Source organism: Daktulosphaira vitifoliae, unplaced genomic scaffold (genome assembly GCF_025091365.1).
Source record: "Daktulosphaira vitifoliae isolate Bord-2020 unplaced genomic scaffold, ASM2509136v1 Scaffold_4, whole genome shotgun sequence".
NCBI classification, from domain to species: Eukaryota; Metazoa; Arthropoda; class Insecta; order Hemiptera; family Phylloxeridae; genus Daktulosphaira; species Daktulosphaira vitifoliae.
In genome coordinates this window covers 28,551,938-28,579,867 of record NW_026099575.1, presented here as the reverse complement: position 1 = coordinate 28,579,867, position 27,930 = coordinate 28,551,938, and the positions used below count along the sequence as shown (strand labels likewise).

Sequence of the window (27,930 nt, the reverse complement as noted above, 5' to 3'; positions counted from 1 at the left end):
CCAACCTTGTATAATATATAGATGTATAAATATGTAAGTATTTTGAAAACACGAACACACTTTAAAAAAAGTGACTATAACAGTGCACAAATATTGAAAAAAAATATTAAGTATAAAATGAATTAATGCTGTTTTTAGTCAGATTTATGACCGAAAGGTGTTAGTTAATGTTTATCTCACCTAATTTACATAAACTGAAAACTTATTGATACGTGTGAAAAATATAGATTTTTAACTCTTAAATCTTTATGTATGCTATTATTAGTAATCAAAAACTGGTTATTATCAACTAGGCCGTTTTAAAGCGCAGGAAAATCGGGCGATTGTCCAGATCAATAAATTTTGTAAGAGCATCACTTCAACATAAGTAGCGTATTGTCATAAATCAAACATTACTAGAGAGTGCATGTTATATCTTGATTTTATTATTTAAATAATAGTAGTAGGGATTAGTTAAAGCACAGGATAAGATGAATCAAACATTTATAAAAGACTATATTTATTGCACGGACTTTCGATAAATATCGTTAGAATTGTTTAAAAAATCTTTGCAACATATTCCGTTTTGATCAATGTGTTGTTATAATACTTGAAGACATTGACAAAATATCACTTAAAGTAAATATTTTATTTTATTTGTACTTAAATATCACTTATATAATTATTTTCGATGTTTACAATGTAATTGTTTATTATTATCTATTTGTTAGGTATAAAAATTGTATAATGTTATATCTGTAAGAGTTAAATAGTAATAAGATAAAACAAATTTCAGGAATATTTGAACTACATTTATATGCATAATAAGAATTAATCAAAATCGCATTAGGCTTGTACAGCTTTTTTTATGATCAAAAAAGTAGTAGAAGTACAAAAGGAAATATTGATAAGGCTATCAATATATATATATATATATATAATTTAATAAAATCTTTTAATTAATTATAATTACACAGTACTCGGAAAATACATGGCTATCATACAACATGATATAGCCTGTATAAGACTTATATTGTCTCATCAATGCAGACTTTAATTTGAAAGTTTTTGATCATGTATTGCATAAACTAATTTTACAAATTTTCGACAGTTTTTTTGGATAACCACTAAAGTACATTTGAAGGGTCGCTAAGTTTCCTTTTAATTGTAATAGATATTTAGCACTTATAATTTTATTTTGTTTATAATGATGATTTTTCTAATAAAATATAATGTAACAAACTACATTATTATGGGAGATGATAGATACAAAACACCAACGCTTGCCTTTAATATTAAATCGAAATAGTAGAATAATAGGTTGCGTACGTGTCCCTTTAAGTTTACTTGACTTACCAATAAGAGGCATCTTTTAATTGAAATCTAAAACATCAATTTTACCCCTCAAAAACAGGCCTATAAAAGAGCGATTGTGCTCTCTCGGATTAACAAACTTATTCACACTTGGTGTTTTTTATCTAACTCTTTCATTAGAAACTTATTTAAAAAAATAACTTAATCTTTCTTATTTTTTTAATTTAAATGTTTAAATATTTAATAAGAGCATTTCGAAAATCTACCTAGGCACATTTAGCAGTTGAAATTGTTGACAAAACAATAGTTTGTGGTGTGTCATTAGGGATTGGTTCTCATGCTCTATAAACTTATAAATTAAAGTTCTATAAACTTTATTTAAACGCATAAAAATATATATATATGTATATTTAGATACCAAGTGTAGAAATGAATCCAAGTTTTCAAGTTTAACAATTTTTACAAGATCATAAAATACGTTTTATAAATTATTGAATAATGATAATTAATTTAATAAGCATACAGTATAAGGATCAATTATAAAAAGATTAAAATTATGCTATTTTTTATTTAATAAATAAAATAATATAGTAATTGTCTATCGAGAAAATAAATAATTTTTAACCAAAAAAACAAAATTTTGTTCTATGATTGTTTGATTTAATTATAAACTTATTTAATTATAACATTAATCCATTTAAGTAACACTAACTTTCATTTAATTGCAGATAATGTTGTTAGAAATAACTTCCATGGTAAATACTACCTATATTTTAGTGTTTTTAACACTGATAGTGATAACTTTATATGAATTATTAACCAACTACAAAAATATAATACTGGGTAATGTAATACCCAGTATAAAAGGGCATTTTTTTGGAATAATACAAGTTTATATTGAAGGACCAGAAAAATATCTTCCCAATATGTTGAAAATTGGTCAAGCGTAAGTTTTTAAGGTTTTGAAAGTATTTAAAAGGGCTAGGAATTTCAATAATTTCGGGGTTTTTGAAAAATTAAATAAATAATCATGTATATTGAATTTTTTTTTTAGTACTTTAGTAGATCCCAATAGATTGATTTGAAATAACATATTATGAATAATAGAAACAATTTATTGTACTACTACAAAAAATCTTATCGTTATGTATAATAAGAATATTGTATTAATAAGTGTCTTAAGATAATCAAATAATATGTTTGATAGTTCTCAATTTTCGACTTGTAAATCATGGATGTTAAATCATTTATTCGTTTATATTTTTGATCCTGAAGAAATAAAAGAAGTCCTGAATAATCCTGAAATTTTCAAAAAATCAAAAGACTATGTAATAATTAAGGATTCTATATTCGGAAATGGATTATTTACTGAACAAGATATTACTTTATGGAGAAAGTACAGGTAATTGTGTAAAATATTAAGCTCATTTCATTATTAACATAGACACTACTGTTTAATATGGAACCTTTATTATTTTGCCATTGGAATTAATCGTCATTGGAATGTTGGTTAAATTGATTTTAAATGCCTTATAAAAATGTAATCATTTATGAATTTTCTTAAAATTATTATTTTTTATTTATCTAATTTTTTATTTATTTATATACAGTAAAAATATTAATTAATTTTTATTAGTTTTATAAATTAATTTTTACAAAAATCAAACGCAAATTGTTTACATACAATTATATACACAATATAAAAAGTGGCACTAATAGAGCGAAAATCCAAGAGGTGTTAAGTTATGTAAGATTCACATTGCTACACCCCCAGCCTATCATTATAATATAGATAGGTATATAATGATATAATGTTTAATGGCTTCATTAATGATAGCGGTTTAAAGATGACTCTATAACCGAGCTACTTAAAATAACGATTCTATTTGTTATAACAGTAATACAATGTAAACGTAATGAAATATAAGAAAAAAAATCGATAAAACATTTTTTAAATAAAAATTCTTAGTTGAATTTATAGGTATGAAAATTTAGGGTGGGTACTAAATCTGTGGGTGCTGAAGTTCCCCTTATCACTCCTAGAGTTATGACACTGTGTATGAATGTGACAAATTATTCTATATTATTCTATATTATTACATATTTTCATATTTTGATATGAAATTTGCCAGACAGATAGTTAATTGAGTATTGCTTCTTATTTTAAACAAGTTTTAAAATGTAAAGTTTTTTTACATTACATAAAATTTTTTGGCAAGTTTAGAAAATTAATTTAATTTCTTATATATATAGAATTGCGATGGCGTTTAATATTTTTGTGTTTGATAATTTGTAATGAGTTAGTGCGCGATATCTGTGTCATAAATGCTACATTGAAGAACAGGTTGGCAGATATCAAATTATGTACTACCACTCTCCACTCTTACAAGTTCTCTGATGCTTTGAACGCCACTAAACGTATCATTGTATATTAAATTGTCCTGTGTGTGATAAATAATTTTATTATCATTGTTTCTGTACATTTCAAATGACCTTAAACCCCTCTCAAAGGCTCGAGTATTCTAGGTGCTTCTGTCGGTAAAAAGTAGAACTTTTTAATTTAACTTTTGAAAATGTTCCAGGAAATCTGCGTCTTTTAAATATATGTTAAAATAAAGCTTATTTTATGTACTAGAAGTTCAAAAAAAAAATTTGTACCGACAACCTATTTTCTATGTCCAAATGGCTGTCGAAGTAGAACAAAAAATTAAAGTTATTTTTGCCTTTGGAATATTCCACCAATTTTTTAAAATTAAACGCTGTCTACAGATTTGCATCGAAACGTTTCTTATGATAGTGATTTTAATTACTGTCAGTTGTACATCAACTGTGAACGACTCAACGATCATTTGATACAAAATTATGTTTTTACGTGTATAATTTTTTTTGAACAATTAGTTATACAAGATTAATAAGAATATTTTTTTTTGTGTAGACTCATAATAGAACCTAATACATAAAGTTTCATTTTTATTATTTAATATCTTATTTTCTTTTTACCCATTTCATTTATTTTTGTTAGGCGCCACGTAAGGTACATTTTCCGTTGTGTCCATAAAATTATACATTAATATATTTGTAACCTTTCATAGCTTTTAGCCTACAACAAATATCTACAACTGACTTTAATTACAGATTTCTCACATTGTGTTATTATTGAAGTATAAGACCAATGTAGAAATAATTTGTTTTTTTTATCACTTAACATTATAAGTAATGTTAAGTAATTTGATGATGAAATATTCAAGTAACTCACTATACTAGAGTATCTACCTTAATTATGTTTACCTTACATATGAGTAATGAAAAATTTCAAGTTTGGTCATTAGAATTCTAAATTTATAGGAATTGTACTTCAGGTTTTTTTCGTAGTGTATTCAAAATAAATAAAATCATTAATATAAAATTTTACTAATAAAAATGGTGAAATTTACGTATAGATAAATTTATAACCTAACAAATATTTTATTATAATAATCTACTACTTTTTTTTCAGAAAGAAGGCTGTAGATGCATTAAAAATTTCGTTTGTTAAGCTGTTTATACCAATATTTTTTGAAGAAACTTTGATCTTAGGCCAAATATTAATGAAAAAACGAGATGTTAATTCTTATAATTGTGAAATAAGCGAAGCAATCAATAATGCAACAATGGATATTTTTGGACGAACAACTATAGGAGAAAATTTTAGTGCTCAGAAAAATTCAAGACACGTGTTTTTAGAAAATGCAAAAGTCATAAAAAATGTAACACGCAATATCCTGACAACAGATTGGTACACAATGGAGAGTTCAATAATAATCATTCAATTAATTTAAATTTTAGGTGTGGTCATATAGAATATTTAATCCCTGGTTTATCTCTCCAATATTATTCCGCATGTCTAAGTGGAAAAAAAAACACGATGCAAGCACACGTAAAATACAGAAATTTACCGATGATTTAGTGACTAAACAAAATCAAATACTAGACAATAACTTAAATATCAAAAATATTGAAGGAAGTCATGACGATGAAAAAAATCATAAAACATTAATTAAATTCTTATTAGAGAATAATGATATGTTATCTTATGAGCAAATTCGAGATAACGTTATAAATGCAATATTTGGTAATTTTTTTAATTACTTTTAATTTACTTAATATTTTCTAAAGGCAATACAGTAGTGATCAAAACTATAAGATACCCACGTATTTTATATTTCACGCGTTTAGATTTTTTTTTGGAATTTACTGTCGAATAAGTCCTTTTTTTCAATATACTAGATAAAAATGGAGAATTTATCTTTTATCATCATAATTAAACATTTTTTTTAGCGGGACAAGATACGACCTCTATAGGGATTGCGTGCTCATTGTTTATGTTGGCTCATCATCAGGACGTACAAAATAAAGTAAAGTGAAATTAAATATACAACTTAAATAGAAATATTTTTTTCGAAATAAAATTTTTATATTGTATCTTGGTAATGCTATATAGTTGGTTGAAGAGTTAAATGAAATATATTCCAGTGATGATTCATGTAAGTTTCCATCTTATGAAGATCTATGTAAGATGAAATATTTAGAATGTATTATTAAAGAAACTCTAAGACTATACCCTCCAATTCCTTACATAGGAAGAGAAGTTTCAAAACAAACAAAAATAGGAAAATATATAATCCCAAAAGGTATTATTTGAAGATTATTATTTTATGATTTATTTAAGTGATTTCATTAAATAACACAAATTAAAATCAAAATATTTTAGGTTCCACAGTTTCTATTTTACCAACTATTGTGCATTTAAATCCACAATTATACCTAGACCCAGAAAAATTCAATCCAGATAATTTTTTACCTGATGTCTGTCATAAGCGTCATCCTTATTCATTTATTCCATTTAGTGGAGGTTTTAGAAACTGTGCTGGTATAAAATACTCAATGGTTCAAATGAAAACAATTATATCTACACTTGTCAGATTTTATCATTTTTCTCCTTCTGATAATTGTCCTACACCAGATAAACTTCAAACAGCTTTTGCGGGTTTATTAATTTTTGTCGATGGCTGTTACGTGAAAATAAAGCACAGGAAGTTATAGTTGTATCAAAATTTACATGTCTATTTTATTTTAATTAATGATTTTTTCATTTTTAAAATAATTAAAAATTTTTTTTTGTTATTTATAAATGTTTAAAACAAAATAAAATAAAAATAATTCTTAAATAAATTTAATATAATTTGATGAACGTAATTATTATATTTATATATTAGAATTGTATAGTAATATATAAAAATATATTTTTCATTACCTCGTTTTTATAACTAAATTTTATATAAAATATTCATAGAAAATTAAACGAACACTAAAAAAAATTAAAATTTATACTTATAAAATATTTCTGATTTGTGTAACTAGTTATTTGGTTAGCTAGACATTATTGTATACCTTGCTAATATTCATAAATGACGTAAAAATGCCATTAAAGTGTATTAAAGAAAATATTATTAAAATTTAATGAAAATGAAAAGTTTTAATATGAGTATATAATTCGCTAGTTGACGTCAATTTAAAAAAAGTTTAAATGCTTTACAAGCATAAAAAAATTATATATCTAACAACAATACATTATGTGTTAATGTGAACGCTAATCATCTAAATATATATACGTCTGAAATTACATGATATTATTTTATTTATATTTAAGCCTAATAATTAGCCTTAAATAGGAAATAATTATTATTTTCTAATTAGTTTAATCCTAAGAGGATTAGAGAAATTTTAAATTGTTCATCACATTTTCTGTAATTTTAATCAAACAAGTAGTTTATCAATGTGATACTTTGGAATAAATATAAATAGCAAATCAGAATCATTAACTATTTGTTTGGATAATAATGACCATCAAAATTAGTTGATTTTAAATTACGTAAATTTCACCATAAAAAGGCACAAGAGGTTTAAATTAATTAGACAAAAGATTGGTTGAAATTTGATAATGAACGACAAACTAATGCAATCATTCACAGGAAAATGACACAGTAAAAGTTATTACGACCAAAATATCCTTAATTCATACACGTCAGAAAAAATTGGCCATGAAAATTTAGTAAATTTAAAGAATGATTTAAAAGTATACTCTATAATGTTTACATGTAGTATCCTTGAGTAAAATATAATAAATAGGAGAATTATTAAAAAAACTTGTTTGTTTTTTAGTACCTAAGACAGGTAAAAACGTTTTAGCTATCACAACATAATTGTTAACCGCAATATAAAACTTCAATGTTTGACTTTTAAACAGGAGCAAAATAATTTTAAAAAGTTTTATTTATTTTTTTAGCTTATTTGCATTAAATCTCTTATAATGTCAATAAACCAGGTAAAATATTTACAAATACTGTTGGTTAATTTTTTAATTAACTATACGAGGTGTTTATATGCAGAGACTTAAAGTGAGATTAATTCGTGAAAATTGAGTTTAAAGTTTCGTTTTAAATGTAATATAATAGAAAAAAATGTTCTTGATATTTTGTGAATTTTGCAAATTTTTACTATCCTGCAAAACTAATAATTTTACTCCGATTTTATACTTAATTTAGTTTTTTAAAAAGGGGTACATCTTTCATTCTAAATGTTTCAGCCAGATGTAAACGTAAACCATAAAAATTACCATTTATATTTAAAATTTAGTTAACATAAATTTTATACTCAAATGTGAACTTTAAATTTAAAATAATGCATTTTTATTAACTTCATAGTTTAAAGTAAAAATTTTTTAACATACTAGGAATGTTTTAACTAAGTAATTTTTTAACAACTTTTGCATTCTTAGATTACATAAAAATAAATTTTTGTATTTTGATCCCTTAAAAAAATTGTTACTTTTATTTATTCAATATTTTTAAATGACATATTTTTAGTGACTTTTATTTTTGAAAATGTAATGGGTTGGTCAACTAATTGGAATAATAATAAATGCGTTATAATATTTAAAGTGTGCGAATAGAACAGAAGAGATTGAAAAATAAATTCATATTTTATTATGATTTTATGAAACATGATTGGACTAAATAATTTAATTACCAAAAAACTTTTTATACTAAGAAATTATTATTTTATTATAATAAAAAAATTATTTAATTTTTTTGTTACATTTAATGAAATTTTGTACTAATATTGTGTGCGTTAAAAACTTTCACTAAATGTATGAAAAATTATCTGTTTTTTTAATAATAGATTTTAATAATTTTGATTATATTTATTACTTATAAAATTTTCATTTTTTTAAATATTTAAAAGTATTTTTTATTGATTGTTTAAATTTTGAAACAGAATGTCTGAATATGGGTTTTGATAGTTTTCGAAATGATATTATTTAAAAATCCGAACATAATTGAAAAAAAATCTTAGTATAATTTTTAATAAAACTATTAAGTAATATATATGTTTTTTGATCATTCAGTTACTAATTATAGATATTTTATTATATTTATATTCATAATTATTATTACAGAAAAGTATTACAATTATAGCTTCAAATTTTGGTAATACTTATGTGCTGTTTTTAACATTAGTGTTGCTTATTGCTTCAATCAAAATATTTAAGAATCGCCGTAAGATAATATTGGGTAGTAAAATACCCAGTTTAAAAGGAAGTCTTCTAAAAGTGTTTATTCAAGGGCCTGAACATTTTCTGCCAGGAATTCTAAAAATTGCTAAACAGTATGTATTTTTAGAAACTTCATAATGTTTTCTTGAACATAATCTTTTAATATTTATTGATTACTTTAATGTTATAATTCTAAATTTACCTAGATTAATTTTTTGTTGAGAAAATACAAAATAATCAATTCTTTATAGTCGACTAAGTAATCTATAAAATAATTTTGTTAATTTTTTTTGGCTTATTTTAGTTACATATATTTTTTTATTCATCCCTTGTATCTTATAAGGATGTCAACTTAATTTTTTTAAATAAACCTACTTATTTTACTAGCTTAAATATTAAAAAATGATCAGACTAAAAAAAAACCCAGCACAGTGGAGTCGCGGCATAGTGGGGACGTTGCATAGTTGGNAAAAAAACCCAGCACAGTGGGGTCGCGGCATAGTGGGGATGTTGCATAGTTGGGTCCAGTATAGATTTATTCTGACAGTGATTAAAATCACTATCATAAGAAACGCTTCGATGCAAATCAGTAGATAGTGTTTAATTCTAAGAAATTGGTGGATAATTACAAAAGCTGCATGATCTGCTAGTTCCTTATTAATACCCTGATTAAGATAAAGTATGTCGAATGAAAAAGGGATTATTAAAAAATATTATTTCTCATAAAAAAATTGTGTTGATTCATACACTTTTCAATGAGTTGTAGCATTATAAAGTTAAAAATGTAACCAACCCAACCCAACATCAACTCCTATTTCCTTAATTATATCCAGATTAGTAATTATTTTAATTATATATTATATAATTTTTATAATTAATTATTTTCAAATTATTATCGATTTTTAATATGTTAAAAGTAATCATTTTGAACCAACTTCTTTTTGTCCTTTAAAATGAAAGTTTTAATAAAAAAAAAAATGAATTTATTACCATAACTTTTAACTAAACTTGCAAGTTTGAAATAGATATCATTAAATAGAAAAAAATGAAATCGNTGAAATAGATATTATTAAATAGAAAAAAATGAAATTGGTAGATTATTTCAAAAACAACAATAACACTTATTCCCTTAATTTTACCCCGATTTATAATTATAATATATGAATACATAATAATTACAGTAATTAAATTGAGTATGAAAGTGGTATTCAATAATATAATATTGTAATTTTTACGGAGATATTATAAAAATAATAAAAAGGAATTGATGCAATACTTTTTAATAAAAAAATTTTGTTATTTATGAATAAATACACTAAACAAAAGGAACTTTCATCAATAAGTTTTAATATTATTACTTATTATTAAAAAATAAGTATTTACATATAAAAAAAAATAATTAAGAACAAAAAAAATTGTAAAAATTAATGTTGAACCTATTTTTTATTGTCTTTTAAAGTGAAAGTTTTAATGAAAAATATCTTCTCAGCTTCGCATCGAAGCTAAAAAATGAATTTGTTACCATAACTTATAGTTCAACTTGCAAGTTTGAAATTGACATTATTAAATTGAAAAAAATGAAATTTTTAAGATTAATATGCAATCTGGAAATTTTATAATTACTAATTACAGTACATTTGTCAGAAAAATTCGATTTTTTTACATTTTTATCGTAATAGATAACTGAAATAGAAAGAATAGTAATCATATCCTAATAACTTTTGGTGTTTAAAAAAATTCTGCAATTGAAATATTCAGAACTTAATTAATTTTAATAATTTACTTTAATTAAATGAACCAATCAAACCAAAGTAGTTAAAAAGATTTACTCAATTGAGCATATTATCAAAAATATAATTATAATTGTAAAACTCCATCGTTAACTTCAGGTGAAACTAAAAATCATTTTTTTTTTAAATTTATGATTTATATAGCAACATATTACTAAAAAATTTGGCATATTATAGACTGGTATATATGTGTGGTAGCATACATAAATAGAATTAAAAAATTAATAAATTATAAAGTAAAATTATTTACTTTTGTAGTTGAATACTTTTATCATATCAAATCTAATTCGACAATAAATAATTTAAGAATATTAAAAATTAATGATTTTAATTGTTTGTATGGACAAATCTAGTTAAGCTACTTTTTATTTGAATAAGGAATATTTTTTTGATTTTTAAGAGTAATAACTTAAACTAATCATTAACTTAAATATCATAAACTTAAATGAATCATTTGACGTATCGTTGAAAAAAGTAGGTCTAGTGAGGGTTGGCAAAATAAATCGTAGCCAGAAAAAGAACCACATAGTAAAATAATATTAACATGAATATCAATTTCTTCTCACGAGGGGAGACTATAGTGATAAGATCCTTTATATTTATTGAAATTATTGAATCTAAATGAGATAAATATCAAATGATTTGAAAATTCTATTCTAACTCAAAAAAAAAATGCAAAATTTTAGAAGCCACAAACGGATTTGAACCTCGTACCCTAGGCGTTAAAGATCAAGGTGTTACCCATTCGGCAACTATTCGTTGATTTTTGTTGCATGATAAAATTGGCTATTTAAGCTAACTCAAATTTAAAAATTACTTTTTCGACTTTAAAAAAGTAAAAAATGTTAATAAGTATAATATCATATGTCTTATGAACTTTATTCTATGTCAATGAAATTATATAATATTCATGAAAGTCAGTTTATTCCCCTAATAAAATATTTTAAAATAAAATAAAATACAAAACCTAGAATTTTAATAAAAAATAGCATATTTTTAAATACGGTAGCCTTTTGCGCATAGAAGATAGGTCGTCGGGACAAATTTTTTTTTTTCATTTAGTAGTACATAAAATAAGCTTTAATTTGATATATGTTTAAAGGACGCAGTATTTCCGGAACATTTTCAAAAATTAAGTTGAAAAAGTTAGTTTTTGTAAAAAAGTTGCAATTTTAAATCCCCCCCCATGAGCAGGTTAAGTGTTAAATTTTCAAAAAAATTATATCAAATGAAAGGAAAATATCTAAGGTTTTAGTTTAAAAAAAAATTATGTTGATTTGTTGATTTTTGAAAAAGTTATGGAAGTTTTAAGAAAAAAAAGTGAAAAAAATGACAAAATTTGTCGATTTTTAAATTTGTAATTTTTTTGGATATTTCCCCCATTTGCGGGGAACGAGGGAAAATTTTTAAATTTTTAAGGGTAATGTCTTCAACTAGATACAATTTGTGATCTTTTGACGTATTGTTAAAAAAAAAATAAAAAAAAAAACACATCATGGTAAAATTAATACCTTCTCAGCTTCGCATCGAAGCTAAAAAAAATAAACACGTCATGGTAAAATTAATACCTTCTCAGCTTCGCATCGAAGCTAAAATGACTGTTCGATAACATCGGTTTTTAACCAGTGTTTCAGAAGTTATAAACATTTTTATATCATGATAGGATAAGTGCGGCAGAATAAGGTGTAGTGGTAAAAATAACTTGCACTAAACTTACTTCTAGTCTATGTTTAATAAATATAGTTAAAAAAAAACTAAAAAAACACGCTTTTAAAGCACATCGAACTAAAAAGTTAAAAATAATTTTTTAAATAAGTTTAAAATAATTATGAACAAAAAATACTAGTATTATTGTGATAAAAATATCGGGCGCTCAATATACGAAAAATATGGCACAAAGCACCCACGCTTTTATTACAATTATACTAGTATTTTTTGTTCATAATTATTTTAAAAATTATTTTTAACTTTTTGGTTCGATGAGTTTTAAAAGCGTGTTTTTTAGTTTTTTTTAACTATATTTATTTTTCACTTTTTAGTTTCATGTTATGATAGTAGTTACTATCAATATCATGGTTGTAACGGGTAACGGGAAATCAGGGTTCGATTCCAGGGAGGGAGTCTGAGAAACGGCTGCCACATCCAAGGAAAGCAGCAGCCGCGCAAATTACTCATTCCCGGAACGTGGAGGTAGTGATGAAAAAGACGATACGGAAATCATCCCTCGTAATCGGAATGAATACTTATTAACGTCACAAATTCGAAGGTGGACCGTTTATGATTTTTTGTTTTGTCTACTTATTTATTTTATCGCGTGAAAGAACCTTTTTCTGACACAGCCACTGACTCAACCACTCATTATTTTGCCGCTGACCGCTAGATAAGGCGATAAAAGAGAAATATAATTAAAATCGAATTGTTAATCAGTATTGATCCCTTCCAAAAAGACTGGCCGTTATCGATTTGAAATTGCCGTTGATCGGTGTTGACTCTTCTCTATTCTTTCTTCTGTCATTGACCGTGCTAGGGTGCACACGTTTATTGTTTTATTGACATTCTTTTTTCAATGGTGGAGTAGAGCAGACAACAGCGAACGGCCAGGTCTTTTTTCGACGAAGCATCCAGCCCATCGGATGGTCTCTTCGGAGACCAGGTATCGTTTTTCTTTTGTATATTATATTTATATAATAAGCTATATTTTATTAATTATTTTTATTTCATTTTTATTTTATCGTAAATTAACTTAATTTTGTTTATGTGTGGAGAGCACGTGTTTCCATTTTCTTCTAGCCAACGCTAAGGAGCGAGTGTCCAGACCGCTCCTGGTGTTCTTCATTAATTTCCGATTAACATTAACGGATGTGTTCCAATACCGTCCGTGATGTTTGTAATATTATTTATTTGTTTTGTTTAAATATTTTATTTGTATTTCCTTTATTTGTAGACATGGTTTTTGATGCATTCGCATTTTTGCCCATGTTTAACTTATTTTTCTTTTTTGTTAAACAATTAAATTAAATTTCCTTATTAACTTCAATTGTAATATTTATTTTATTGTGCGAGTAACTTAATTACTCGCGTGTATTTTATCATTATTCCTTAATCTAGACACTGGCTACGGTATGTTTTACATATCAACCACATACAACTTTGATTGTCATAATTGTGTTTAATAAACCATGAGGTATTATAGTAATTTATACTTATAACGACATATTAACTTAGATTATACTTTTAATTAACTTATAATTAAATTTCTCCTATGGTCCGGTAATCATATCTAATAGATGTGACACCTCGCCTAGGTGGTGGCGACCCTTGCTACTATAGCTAGTCGTTATGCAAGTGGCAAACCACGTTGTTGTTACAGGCCAATGTAAAAGCCCACTTGCGACTTTATATATCTTAATTAGAATAAAGCGTGTTAATATATAAATTTTAATAGTAATTAGAATATAATATATATATTATATATACAAGTAAAGCTACTTAAGTATGTAAACGTATCATGCACTAGGTATAGCCGAGTTTTGAGGGTGGGCGGGTCGGACTAATGTTATACTTGAGGTATAAACGGCGGTAGGAATATATACGTAAGCCTATGACACGCGTATGGTATTGGTCAGTCAAAATAAAAATTTGTTTATATATATATAATATTGATGACAAGCACGCGTGTACGGGTGCGATAACTAAAAATAAATTTTTATAGGAATAGTGTTGTCATCGTGTGGTGAGCGAGGCGTGGGGTGGGGAGAATGCTTTATGTCAGTCTAGTCTCAAGTCCATAGATGACGGAATATGCGATAACGCGTGTCGAGTGAAAAGTTACTAACATATATACATACATTCATACAGGTGAAACTAATTAAGCGTGTTAAAAATGAAAATAACTTCAACAAATATTGGTTCCAAAATTAATATAAAAAATTAAATATATTAATTATTATATTATAAAATTCTTAGTTAATTTTCTCATATTTAATATATTAAAATATGTATGTCATCATTTAAAAATATTAAGTTAGTACCTTTATAAGAGATAAAACTGACATGTTTTACCATTTATTAATCAAAAAGTACATGATACTGACCAAAATAGAAAAAAAAATTTCAATGTCAATATTTTTTTAGGATATAATTATTGGTCAATGGAAAAACAATCATTCTGTACATATTGTATTGAAATTATATAAATAATTTTAAATGAATAAATAAATAACAATTAAACCATTATTTTACATTTCTCTCGTTAAATTAAGATAAAAGTAATATCTCGGAAAATGAGATCCTTAAGTTCTTATTGAATTATTATTTATTTAAATAATAAAAAATAAAAACTGAGAATAAAATAATTAATGACCGATTTATTTTACAGAAGAAATTTTCAAACTACCAAAGGCTGGATTTTGGATCATTTATACGTAAATGTTTGTGATCCCGATGAAATAGAACAAATTTTGACTAAACAAGAAACGTTTAAAAAAGCAAGGGAGTATAAATCACTAAAAGATTCAGTATTTGGAGAAGGATTATTTGTTATGAATAATTTAGAACAATGGAAAACAGTAAGGTATTATTTTTTATTAATAAGTTCTATAAATGTATATGTAGCAAAAATTTTTGTTTAATTGACATATGCTTTTATAGTTTTAATGGTTAAGTAATGGAAATATATAATCGTATACAATTTCATATAATTCACTGAAATAATCTATTTTTAAGATTTCTGTCATTTTTTACGACAGATACACAATAAAAACCTTTTTTTGTTCAAAAAGGATACATGCCTCATAGTGTTGAAAAAATTTATAATATTATCTTATGATACAATTATTAATACGTAAAAATGCTATTATAATAATTAAAAAATAATTTAATAAAACATTATTATTAATATTTTTTAAATTTTGACAAAGAAATATTTGTGTGGAAATAAAAACCTAATAATTAATTGATATTTTTAAATTTATATATCATAAATAATTTAAAATGATATTTCTATAATATATATAGGATGATTTTTTATCATAACTCACTCAATTACTAGCAGAATAAACATAATTTAAACATTTTTTTTTTGATTTTCTTTAGTTACACATTATTCTTGAATTATTAACTATTTAAAACATTTTATGTTCATCCCTTATGCCTTGTAAGGGTGTCAACTTTGTTTTTTTAAATGGGAACACATATTTTGAATTTAATAAAATGTTTGGATTTTTAACTCAATAGTAAATGGTATTTGAATTTTTTATATAACTTTATTCATTTATTAGATATAAATGTTTAAATTTTCAAATTTTTGAGTTAATATACATTAATAATACACATTATAAATACAGATAGCTAATTGGATTATTATGACATTGCTGTCACAGTCACGGATTGTTTATTATCAATTATGACTACCAATATACAGGGTGTTCAGTAAGCCAGGAAACGGGTTTCTATTTTTCTAATTGTTACAAACAATGAGAACACTGTATACACTTTCTGTATTGTCCGTTAGTGTATTTATAAACTCGCAACAATGTACCTTACTATCATTGATAATAACAATGCTGTGTACCTGCTAATATCGATGTCATAAAAATCAATTAGCTACCTGTATTTGTAATCTCTTGTGTATTATACATGAATATTAACATAAAAATTTGAAACTTTAAATGTTTATATCTAATAAATGAATAGTTATATAAATAGTTCAAATACCATTTACTATTGAGTTAAAAATCCAAACATTTTATTAAATTCAAAATATGTGTTCCCATTTAAAAAACAAAGTTGACACCCTTACAAGGCATAAGGGATGAACATAAAATGTTTTAAATAGTTAATAATTCAAGAATAATGTGTAACTAAAGAAAACCAAAAAAAAAAAAATGCTTAAATTATTATTACTTTGTAAGTAATTGAGTGGGTTATGATAAAAAAATCACCTCTATATATAATTATAACGTAATAGTAAATAGCTTTTTCTAATTTTTTATTGATCTCACTTCTAAAATCATCAGGATTCTGGTTCTTAACTGTGTTTAAGAAAACTTAACCTATAAACTTATAGGTTCAACTTTTTAAATAATGGTTTTAGAATAAATTTTTGCTACAATTTTTTTTTATTTAGTTAAACATAACCATAGCTTAACTTCAAATTTTCATCTAGAATTCCTTAAATTATTCTTAGGTTTAAACCCTTTGTTCACTAAGCTCTCCAATTTACACTTATGCTTTATATTAATATAAAAATATCTATTTTGGAAGTGCATTTAAACCTAATTTTCTTTTATAGAAAAGTTGCATTTGAAGCTCTTAAAATATCAATATTCAAATCATTTATACCGATATTTTACGAGGAAGCTATAATTTTAAGTAAAAAACTATTAGAAAAACGGAGTGTTGAATCACATGATTGTGAAATAAGTGTATTAGTTAGTTTTGCTGTATTGGATATTTTTGGACGAACAACATTAGGAGAAAATTTTAATTCACAATCTAAATCTGGACATATATTTTTTAAAAATGCAGAAATTTTAAAAAAGGTAGTATGTTTTATTTTACATAATTTTCAGTATACTATGAATATACAATGTGACTTATTTAGTTTCTGAACCAAATTTTGTTTTGAAAGAATACTTTTCTCCATGAATATATATAGAAAACAAATATGTATATAATTCATAATTTTTAAAAAATGTTATTTGATCAATTCATTTGATTATTCCAATTCACTTTTTATTGATTCGCCTCATCGTTAAAATATTTTAAAAAAATTTTAATTATAAATTATCAGTACAATGTATTTCAATCAAAAGTAAAATTTGTATCATCATCGAAAATATATTGACAAATGTACCTAATGTTTTTAGATAGTCATAAAAGATTATTAAATAAAATAATATTATTACATTATATTTAATGTTTCATAATAAACTAAAAAATCAAGTTTTTTTAGTTGTATTAATTTTTATAGCATTAAAAAATTTAAAATTAAAAAAATCTACATTTGGAAAAATTATATGATACCTATTACATTTTCCTCTCATCATATTAATTTTAATGATAGTTAATAATATTTTTTCATTTTATTAATATTTTTTGGCTAGAAACTCAAAATTTTGAAAAAAAAATTTTAACGTTTTTAAAGAAAAAAAAATGCAAAGATATTAAGTGCGAGACAAATGATTTGTATTATCAGCTTATTATTTATAATTCTAGTATTTATTACAAATCTGCAAAAAGGGTATCAAATTAAAAATTAACCGAATTTAAAAAATACTATACAACAATAACATTAACATTATCATTTTATAGAATGTATCAAATAAAGAAGTTATTTTATAATCTTTCAATGATCGTTCTCCGTACTCGTAATTTTTTTTCGTTATTATATGAAAGTAATTTGGGAAAAATTTGTTTTTGATAAATTTTTATTTCAGATACTGAGTTAGGGTTGAAAATTCACTCAAAAGGGTAGTTTTCGGTTTTGAACATTATTTTAAAATTAACACACTTAAAATGCTAAAATTTAACTTTTTTATGGTTGTGTAATTTTAATTAATTTTTAAATCTTTATAACTGAGAGGGATTTATTTTATTTTAAATACTAATAGGTTTATTAGATTAAATTTGGTTTTTTTTAAGTATAAATAATCAAAATCAGTCTAGTAAGAGCTAAATAGTTTTACTGACGGATAAAAAAACTTATCATGGTAATAGTTAAGAAATCTGACAAATGATCTGCAATGATAAGTTATATTCATTGTTGTTTAGATTATTCTTATTATTATTTTTTTATCATAAAAAAATATTTATAAAATATTACAATTTTATAAATGCTGTATAGGATACTGAGATGTAGAATATGAAATAGTAGAGTTTTCCCTAATAGTTGATATTGGTTATCCTAAACTTCCACTTGACGCAATTAATAACGTTATACATACACCAGCAGTCTTCATATCATTTTCAATTGCACCTTACTACACAATTTCCGGTCTTACTCTACCTCTTCTTCCTTTAATGTTTATTTTTATAACCATTCTTATAACTTCCGATTTTTCTCTTCTCATAATATGACAAAAAAAAAAAAAAAAATGAAATAGTAGGTTGTTAAAAGTTTTGAGATAATTAAAAATCCCACATAGCAAATATTTCTAGAATATAACCAAAATATTTTAAAATATTCTCAGAATATGTTTTAGCGACAAATATTTTATTCTCATAATATATTGAGGGTATTTTTTTTAAATTAAAAAATAAAATAAAACGGTAGCACAGTGGGGTCGCGGCGCGGCACAGTATGGACGTGACATAGTTGGGACAACTATAGATGATATCTGACAGTGATTAAAATCACTATCATAAGAAACGCTTCGATACAAATCTGTAAATAGTGTTTAATTTTATGAAATTGGTAGATTATTTCAAAAACAACAATAATAGTTATTCCCTTAATTTTATCCCGATTTATAATTATAATATATGAATACATAATAATTACAGTAATTAAATTTAGTATGAAATTGATATTCAATAATATAACATTGTAATTTTTATGGAGATATTATAAAAAAGAGTTATATATACATATACTTTTAATGCGTATAAAAATTTAAAAGGATTGATGTAATACTTTTTAATAAAAAAATTTTGTTATTTATGAATAAAATACACTAAACTAAAGGAAACTTTCATCAGAAACAAAAGCATACTTTTCTCAATCAACTTTTCGCGATATTTTCAAATGTGCAATTAAACTTTTTCTATTACTTCTAAGTTTTAATATTATTACTTATTATTAAAAAATAAGTATTTACATATAAAAAAAAAATAATTAAAAACAAAAAAAATTGTTTTATAATAATACTGACTTTGATTATTAATATGTTAAAATAAAGAAAATTACATATTTAATCTATTTTTTTAATCGTTTAAAGTTGATTTTTGTGAATTTTTATAATAAAAAAAATTAATTTATTTTACCATAAATTTTAGATCAATTGGTAAGTTTAAAATTGATATCATTAAATAGAAAATTTTATGAAAATTAAAAAAATTGTACCGTTAAGATTAATATGCAGTTAGAAAGTTTTATAATTACTACTATTTATAGTAAATTTATCAGAGTATCTCAATATTTTTTTATTGATATTTATATGAATTTTTTTTTATTATTTTTTGCATTTTTATCGTTATAGATAACTGAAATATAAATAATAGTACTAACTACCTAGTAACTTTTGGTGTTTAAAAAGATTCTACTATTGAAATATTCAGAACTTAATTAATTTTAATGATTTACTTTAACTAAATGAACCAATCAAAACAAAGTTGTTAAAAAGATTTACTGAATTGTGCGTATTATAAAATTTGATTATATATGTAAAAATCCATTGTTAATTCAAGAGAAATTAACTATCATTTTTTAGCTTCGATGCGAAGCGGGGAAGTTATTGGTTTTACTAAGATGTGTTTTTTTTGTGTCTGTTACCACTTTTTCTCAGCTCTCACCGATCCGATTTCTTTCAATTATACGTCAAAAGATCACAAATCGTATCTAGTCGAAGACATTACCTTCAAAAATTGAAAAAAAACCCTCGTTCACCGTAAATGAGGGAAACCTCCAAAAAAATTACAAATTTAAAAATCGCTAATTTTCGAAATTTTTTACTAAAAACTGCCGTAACTTTTTTAAAAATGAACATATCAATATAGTTTTTTTTTTATAGATGCATGATATCATTACCTTTCATTTGGTATATTTTTTTTTTATATGTGACCCTTGAACTACCCACAGGGGGGATTTAAATGACAACATTTTTACAAAAAAATAACTTTTACATCTTAACTTTTGAAAATGTTCCGAAAAGTCTGACACTTTTATATATATATTAAATTAAAGCTAATGTAATGTACTTCATTATGCAAAATAAAAATATCGGACTTTATTTTATCTTCAGGGAGAAATTGGCTACCGAATGCTATTATTGTGTGAAAATTCTCGATTTTATTTTTTACATTTTTAACTTTATAATGATATAACTTATTGAAAAGTGTATGGATCAACATAATTTTTTATTAGAAACAATATTTTTAAATAAACCCTTTTTCATTCAGGATATTAATAAGAAAATAGCAGATCGTTTAGCTTTTGGAATAATATCCAAATTTTTAAAATTAAACACTATCTAAAGATTTGCATCGAAGCGTTTTTTTTTGATAGTGATTTTAATCACTGTTAGATATCATTATACTTGATCCAACTATGCCACGTCACCACTGTGCAACGACCCCTCTGTGGTGGGTTTCTTTAGAAATGATTTATATAGCCCTATTATATATTATATAATATATTATTTCTATAATATTTATGAAAATCTGTACTCCCCTTGTCAGGTATTTTAAAATAAAATAAAATACAAAACCCAGAATTTTACACACAAAAATAGCATATTTTTGAATACGGTAGTCATTTTTACCACGAAGACAAGTCTAGAGGTCAAATTTTTTTTTTCCATAATAATACATTATATATTACATATAATACATTATCTTCAATTTAAGATATATATAAAAGTGTCAGACCTTCCAGAACATTTTCAAAAGTCAAGTGTAAAATTATTTTTTTGTGAAAAAGTTGTCCTTTTAAATCTCCCCCTGTGGGCAGGTAAAGGAATAAATTTATGAAAAAAATATGATTGAAAAAGACATCAAACACCTATAAAAAAAATATATATTGATATGTTCATTTTTAAAAGAGTTATGGCAGTTTTTAGAAAAAATTTCGAAAATTAACGATTTTTAAATTTGTAACTTTTTGGGGAATTTCCCTCGTTTACGGGGAACGAGGGATTTTTTTTCAAATTTTGAGGGTAATGTCTTCGACTAGATACGATTTGTGATCTTTTGACATATTTTTCATCAAAATCGGTCCAGAGAGAGATTTAGCGAGAGCGTATACAGATACAAAAAAAAAACACATCATAGTAAAATTAATATCTTCTCTGCTTCGCATCGGAGCTAAAGTATTATCTTTATATTTATTATATCTCGACATTTTTTTTTTATAGTAAAGTATATTACATAAGCTTAAGTTTTAGAGATTAAATAAAAGTCTCAATATTTCCGGATCATTTTCAAAAATTAAGTTGAAAAAGTATAACTTATGTGCAAAAATTGATTTTTTAATTCTTCTCTGTGGCCAGGTCAAGTGTCAAATTTTCAAAAATTTTATATCAAATGAAAGAAAAATATGTATAGTTACACTATAAATAGAATTGTTTTAAATTTTTTATAAGTTATGGCAGTTTTAAGTATTAAAATATTTCATATTAAACAGCGATTTTTACATAAAAATTACATTTTTCGTTAAATTCGACAGTCATTTTCCCATTGAAGCAAAGGTGTTGGGATAAATTTTTTTTTAAATGATAAAAATAATTGTTTACAGTTCCTTATTATAGTTAGTAAATAAATAGTTGTTAGAGAACAGAGAATAATATAAGATTAGCATAAAATGTTTTCATTATAATGTTTTCTAAATTTTTTCACAATTGGGTAAATTGTATTTAATTACTAGAAACAAGCAATGTTTTATTACATAAATATAAACTAATTACAATATATTTTTTAGGCTTTGATTCATAGAATTCTAAATCCATGGTTTTCATCTTCACTAACATTTTGTATTTCTCCATGGAAAAAAAAACATGATGAAAGTATGCGTATTTTACAAAATTATACTGACAATCTAATTTTAAAAAAAAAAATTCAGATGAATAGAAATTTAAATAGATTTGAAGAAGAAGAAAACAGTGTTGAGGCCCAAATTCATTCAACATTAATAGAAGTCCTAGTAAAAAAAAATTTTCAAAATAAGGAAATTCGTGATAATTGTATTAATGCAATGTTTGGTATGTATTATATTATATATATTTCATAAAATATTGTTTTGTTTTTTTATTATTGATCTAAAAACTCAGTCTGCTATAGTCAATAGCTACAATCTATTATGAATTTTGCTTATAAATAAAAGAATATGTAGATAAATTTGCATTAGAGGGATTACAATTATTTACAAATTATCTTACAATACAGCTTTTTTTTTTTGTTAAAAAAATGTAAGAACTTTTTTGTATTTTTATGGATTAGGTCTTAGTGAGATATTGAGGTTGTCGAGGATATTAAGTTGAAGTCGGTTGATTTGTTAATTGAAGCATTCTGTAAAATATCCATGCTACCAAACCATATTAAGCACATATTTATATGTAATATGTGTTTATGTGTAAGTGTTATGCTACATGTTAGACATTGTGGAGTGGGTCCCTTTTGAACATGAAGAATCCTTGTGTGAGTCTGGTATGTCTTATACGTAAACTATTAACGATTATTTCTTCATTTATTCTTAGGTTAGGGTTTTCCCATTTCATTACCATATTTTTATGCTACTGAGTTTGGTGTATTTTTTGGTTGTATTAAGCTTGATATATTTGTTATATCCTTGTATGTTACTTGGTTAAATAGTTCAAAATATTGGTTTCTTAACTATTAGATTAAAGAAATACATGGATAATTTTAATAAAACCTCAGCAGTTTCTGATAAAGAAACAGAAATACTTAAGTTGGGTCTTAAAACAAGATTTTTACTGCTGTACAAACAGGAAATTACCGATCGCATTTCAAGAATTGGACAAAAATTCAAATTAAGAACAGTCTTCCAACCAAACAAAGTTGCAGGATCACTACTCCGAAACCCGAAAGATAAACTGCCAGAGATGTAAAATACCAGGAGTATATGAAATACCGTGTTCATGTGGTAAATCTTATTTTGGACAAACAGGCAGAGCTATTGCAACAAGAATAAAAGAACACGAAAAATACATGGAGTACCAAAGAACAGAAAAATCTGCAGTAGCCGAACATGCCAAAAACAGAGGACATGACATACAATTCGATAAAGTAAAAATACTAAACAAAGAAACTTATTTTGGCAAACGGATGTACAAGGAAGCAATAAAATTCGAAAAATTTCAACAGAGAAGATGGATAGAAAATCAGCAAAACTTGGTTACCTATCACACACCAGACAAAAAGAACAACCAACCAACAACGTCGACATTAATTCAATATACGAAGAGGCTACAATCAACATAACAAATAATTGGCTGTGTAGGAAAGAAAGACCTAAATGACAAGAATACCGTAAACAACGTTAGTCAAAAACCGAAATTATATTAACAACGTTAGTAAAAACCCGATGTGGTCAACAACGTTAGTCAAAAACCAGATGTTATTAATTTTATAAAAGCAGACTGTTATCAAAATAAGCCACCAGTATAGTTACAGCTACTGACTAGCAACCATCACTCTGAAGGTGGACTCTGCAATGAGTACGAAACGTTTCAATATAACTATAAAAAAGCATAAGATGCTTGATGTCTTTACCTATCATTTGGTATATTTTGTTTGTAAATCTAACACTTAACCTGTATTTTATATTTTTAATTTTTTGCTTTAAAATGCTATAACTTTTTAAAAAGTGTAGGGATCAATACAATTTATTCATGAAAAGTAGTATTTATATACATCATTCATTTGACATACTTTTTTTTTAAATAGGACCATTTCCCTATATACGGGGGGACTTCAAATCTACAAAATGCATATAGAATGTAGAACTTATTCAACTTAATTTTTGAAAGTGTTCCGGAAAGTCTGACACTTTTATATATATCTTAAATTGAAGATAATGTAATATACTTTATTGTGGAAAAAAAAAAATTTGACCTCTGGACTTGTCTTCGTGGTAAAAATGACTACCGTATTCAAAAATATGCTATTTTTGTGTGTAAAATTCTGGGTTTTGTATTTTATTTTATTTTAAAATACCTGACAAGGGGAGTACAGATTTTCATAATAATAATATATTATATAATATATAATGTTGCTATATAAATCATTTCTAAAAAAAACCCAGCACAGGGGGGTCGCGGCACAGTGGTGACGTGGCATAGTTGGATCAAGTAAATGATATCTGACAGTGATTAAAATCACTATCAAAAATAAACGCTTCGATGCAAATCTTTAGATAGTGTTTAATTTTAAAAAAATTGGTGTTTTATTCCAAAAGCTACTTGATCTGCTGGTTCCTTATTAATATCTCGATAAAGATAAAGTATGGTAAATGAAACAGGGTTTATTAAAAAATATTATTTGTCATAAAAAAATTGTGTAGATCCATAAACTTTTCAATAAGTTATAGCATTATAAAGTTAAATATAATATAAATAATAAAATCGAGAATTTTCACACGAAAAAAGCATTCGGTAGCCATTTTCGCCGTGAAGACAAGTCCAGAGGTCAAATTTTNCCGTAGCCATTTTCGACGTGAAGACAAGTCCAGAGGTCAAATTTTTTTTTTTAAAATTAAAGTATATTACATAAGCTTTAATTTAAGATATATATAAAAGTGTCAGACCTTCCGGAACATTTTCAAAAGTTAAGTTGAAAAAGTTAATTTTTTGTGAAAAAGTTGTCATTTTAAATCCCCCCCTGTGGGCAGGTTAAGTGTCAGATTTACAAAAAAAATATACCAAATGATAGGTAAAGACATCAAGCATCTATATAAAAAAAAATTATATTGATATGTTCATTTTTGAAAAAGTTACGGCAGTTTTTAGTAAAAAAAATTGAAAAAATTTCGAAAATTAGCGATTTTTAAATTTGTAATTTTTTTGGAGGTTTCCCCCATTTACGGGGAACGAGGGAAATTTTTTCAATTTTGAAGGGTAATGTCTTCGACTAGATACGATTTGTGATCTTTTGACGTATCGTTGAAAGAAATCCGTTCGGTGAGAGCTGAGAAAAAGTGGTAACAGACACAAAAAAAAAAAAAAAAAAAAAAAAAAAAAAACACATCATAGTAAAACCAATACCTTCTCAGCTTCGCATCGAAGCTAAAAAATGATAGTTAATTTCTCTTGAATTATGAAAATAGACATCAAAGTTAATTAAAAATTACGATTTTTGTAAAATAATTCTTTTTTATATTTTTAACTTAATAATGCTATAACTTTTTGGAAAATGTATAGATCAGAAAATTTTTTTTTTATATAGATGCTTGATGTCTTTACCTATCATTAGATATATTTTTTTCATAAATTTATTCCTTTACCTGCCCACAGGGGAGGATTTAAAATGACAACTTTTACACAAAAAATTTACTTTTACACTTAACTTTTGAAAGTGTTCCGGAAAGTCTGACACTTTTATATATATCTTAAATTGAAGATAATGTAATATACTTTATTATGGAAAAAAAAAATTTGACCTCTGAACTTATCTACGTGGTGAAAATGGCTGCCGAATGCTATTTTTGTGTGAAAATTCTTGATTTTAGTTTTTACATTTTTATCATTATAACCTATTGAAAAGTGTATGAATCAACACAATTTGTTTATGACAAATAATATTTTTTAATAATCCTTCTTTCATTCGACATACTTTATCTTAATCAGGATATTAATAAGAAACTAGCAGATCAAGTAGCTTTTGGAATAATCCACCAATTTTAGCTTCGATGCGAAGCTGAGAAGGTATTGGTTTTACTATGATGTTTTTTTTTTTTTTTTTTTTTGTTACCTATCACACACCAGACAAAAAGAACAACCAACCAACAACGTCGACATTAATTCAATATACGAAGAGGCTACAATCAACATAACAAATAATTGGCTGTGTAGGAAAGAAAGACCTAAATGACAAGAATACCGTAAACAACGTTAGTCAAAAACCGAAATTATATTAACAACGTTAGTAAAAACCCGATGTGGTCAACAACGTTAGTCAAAAACCAGATGTTATTAATTTTATAAAAGCAGACTGTTATCAAAATAAGCCACCAGTATAGTTACAGCTACTGACTAGCAACCATCACTCTGAAGGTGGACTCTGCAATGAGTACGAAACGTTTCAATATAACTATAAAAAAGCATAAGATGCTTGATGTCTTTACCTATCATTTGGTATATTTTGTTTGTAAATCTAACACTTAACCTGTATTTTATATTTTTAATTTTTTGCTTTAAAATGCTATAACTTTTTAAAAAGTGTAGGGATCAATACAATTTATTCATGAAAAGTAGTATTTATATACATCATTCATTTGACATACTTTTTTTTTAAATAGGACCATTTCCCTATATACGGGGGGACTTCAAATCTACAAAATGCATATAGAATGTAGAACTTATTCAACTTAATTTTTGAAAGTGTTCCGGAAAGTCTGACACTTTTATATATATCTTAAATTGAAGATAATGTAATATACTTTATTGTGGAAAAAAAAAAATTTGACCTCTGGACTTGTCTTCGTGGTAAAAATGACTACCGTATTCAAAAATATGCTATTTTTGTGTGTAAAATTCTGGGTTTTGTATTTTATTTTATTTTAAAATACCTGACAAGGGGAGTACAGATTTTCATAATAATAATATATTATATAATATATAATGTTGCTATATAAATCATTTCTAAAAAAAACCCAGCACAGGGGGGTCGCGGCACAGTGGTGACGTGGCATAGTTGGATCAAGTAAATGATATCTGACAGTGATTAAAATCACTATCAAAAATAAACGCTTCGATGCAAATCTTTAGATAGTGTTTAATTTTAAAAAAATTGGTGTTTTATTCCAAAAGCTACTTGATCTGCTGGTTCCTTATTAATATCTCGATAAAGATAAAGTATGGTAAATGAAACAGGGTTTATTAAAAAATATTATTTGTCATAAAAAAATTGTGTAGATCCATAAACTTTTCAATAAGTTATAGCATTATAAAGTTAAATATAATATAAATAATAAAATCGAGAATTNAAATTAAACACTATCTAAAGATTTGCATCGAAGCGTTTATTTTTGATAGTGATTTTAATCACTGTCAGATATCATTATACTTGATCCAACTATACCACGTCACAACTGTGCCGCGACCCCCCTGTGCTGGGTTTTATTGTTATATGTTATTATATATTATTAAAATAACAACATATTATTATGCTTGTTACAATAATTTGTTTAAACATGTTTTTTTTTAACATATAATTAAATTTCCTTATTAATTTTAACTTCTTCCTCGACTTAATCCCAATTACTTGGGGTCGGCCACCCTTATCCTAAGCTTCCACTTGACACGATCTCCCACATCTTCTACGCTCACATCAGCTGTCCTCAAATCGCATTCAATAGCATCC

At 25.0% G+C, this 27,930-nt stretch overlaps 2 protein-coding genes across 4 annotated transcripts in view; both read left to right on the top strand.

Annotated features, from left to right (window-relative positions):
* The first annotated feature begins 256 nt into the window (after positions 1–256).
* LOC126906194 (cytochrome P450 4c3-like) lies at positions 257–6,519 on the top strand. 3 transcript variants are annotated; one of them, XM_050686556.1, is made up of 8 exons: positions 257–618; positions 2,022–2,239; positions 2,501–2,695; positions 4,790–5,039; positions 5,119–5,404; positions 5,611–5,687; positions 5,774–5,963; positions 6,044–6,519. In XM_050686556.1, the coding sequence occupies exons 2-8, from the start codon at positions 2,025–2,027 to the stop codon at positions 6,373–6,375; spliced, it is 1,545 nt and encodes a 514-aa protein (XP_050542513.1). In that variant the 5' UTR covers positions 257–618; positions 2,022–2,024; the 3' UTR covers positions 6,376–6,519. The 3 variants fall into 3 exon arrangements, with proteins under 3 accessions (XP_050542513.1, XP_050542515.1, XP_050542514.1); XM_050686557.1 differs by lacking the exon at positions 257–618 and adding an exon at positions 968–1,111; XM_050686558.1 differs by lacking the exon at positions 2,022–2,239.
* Positions 6,520–7,501: 982 nt separating this feature from the next.
* LOC126906193 (cytochrome P450 4V2-like) overlaps positions 7,502–27,930 on the top strand; it is a 22,326-nt gene continuing 1,897 nt past the window's right edge. Inside the window, exons 1-5 of the mRNA XM_050686555.1 lie at positions 7,502–7,657; positions 8,792–9,000; positions 15,056–15,250; positions 16,970–17,219; positions 22,313–22,592. Coding sequence (XP_050542512.1) covers positions 7,643–7,657; positions 8,792–9,000; positions 15,056–15,250; positions 16,970–17,219; positions 22,313–22,592 — 949 coding nt within the window. The 5' untranslated portion in view covers positions 7,502–7,642. The remainder of the gene's footprint in view (positions 7,658–8,791; positions 9,001–15,055; positions 15,251–16,969; positions 17,220–22,312; positions 22,593–27,930) is intronic.

Bases quoted from the DNA above. Each gene is read 5' to 3' on its own strand.
- LOC126906194 (XM_050686556.1), top strand. From the start codon at position 2,025: ATGTTGTTAGAAATAACTTCCATGGTAAATACTACCTATATTTTAGTG. The intron at 2,696-4,789 runs GTAATTGTGTAA...CTTTTTTTTCAG, and splicing joins ACTTTATGGAGAAAGTACAG to AAAGAAGGCTGTAGATGCAT. The intron at 5,040-5,118 runs GTAACACGCAAT...TTTAAATTTTAG, and splicing joins ATGCAAAAGTCATAAAAAAT to GTGTGGTCATATAGAATATT.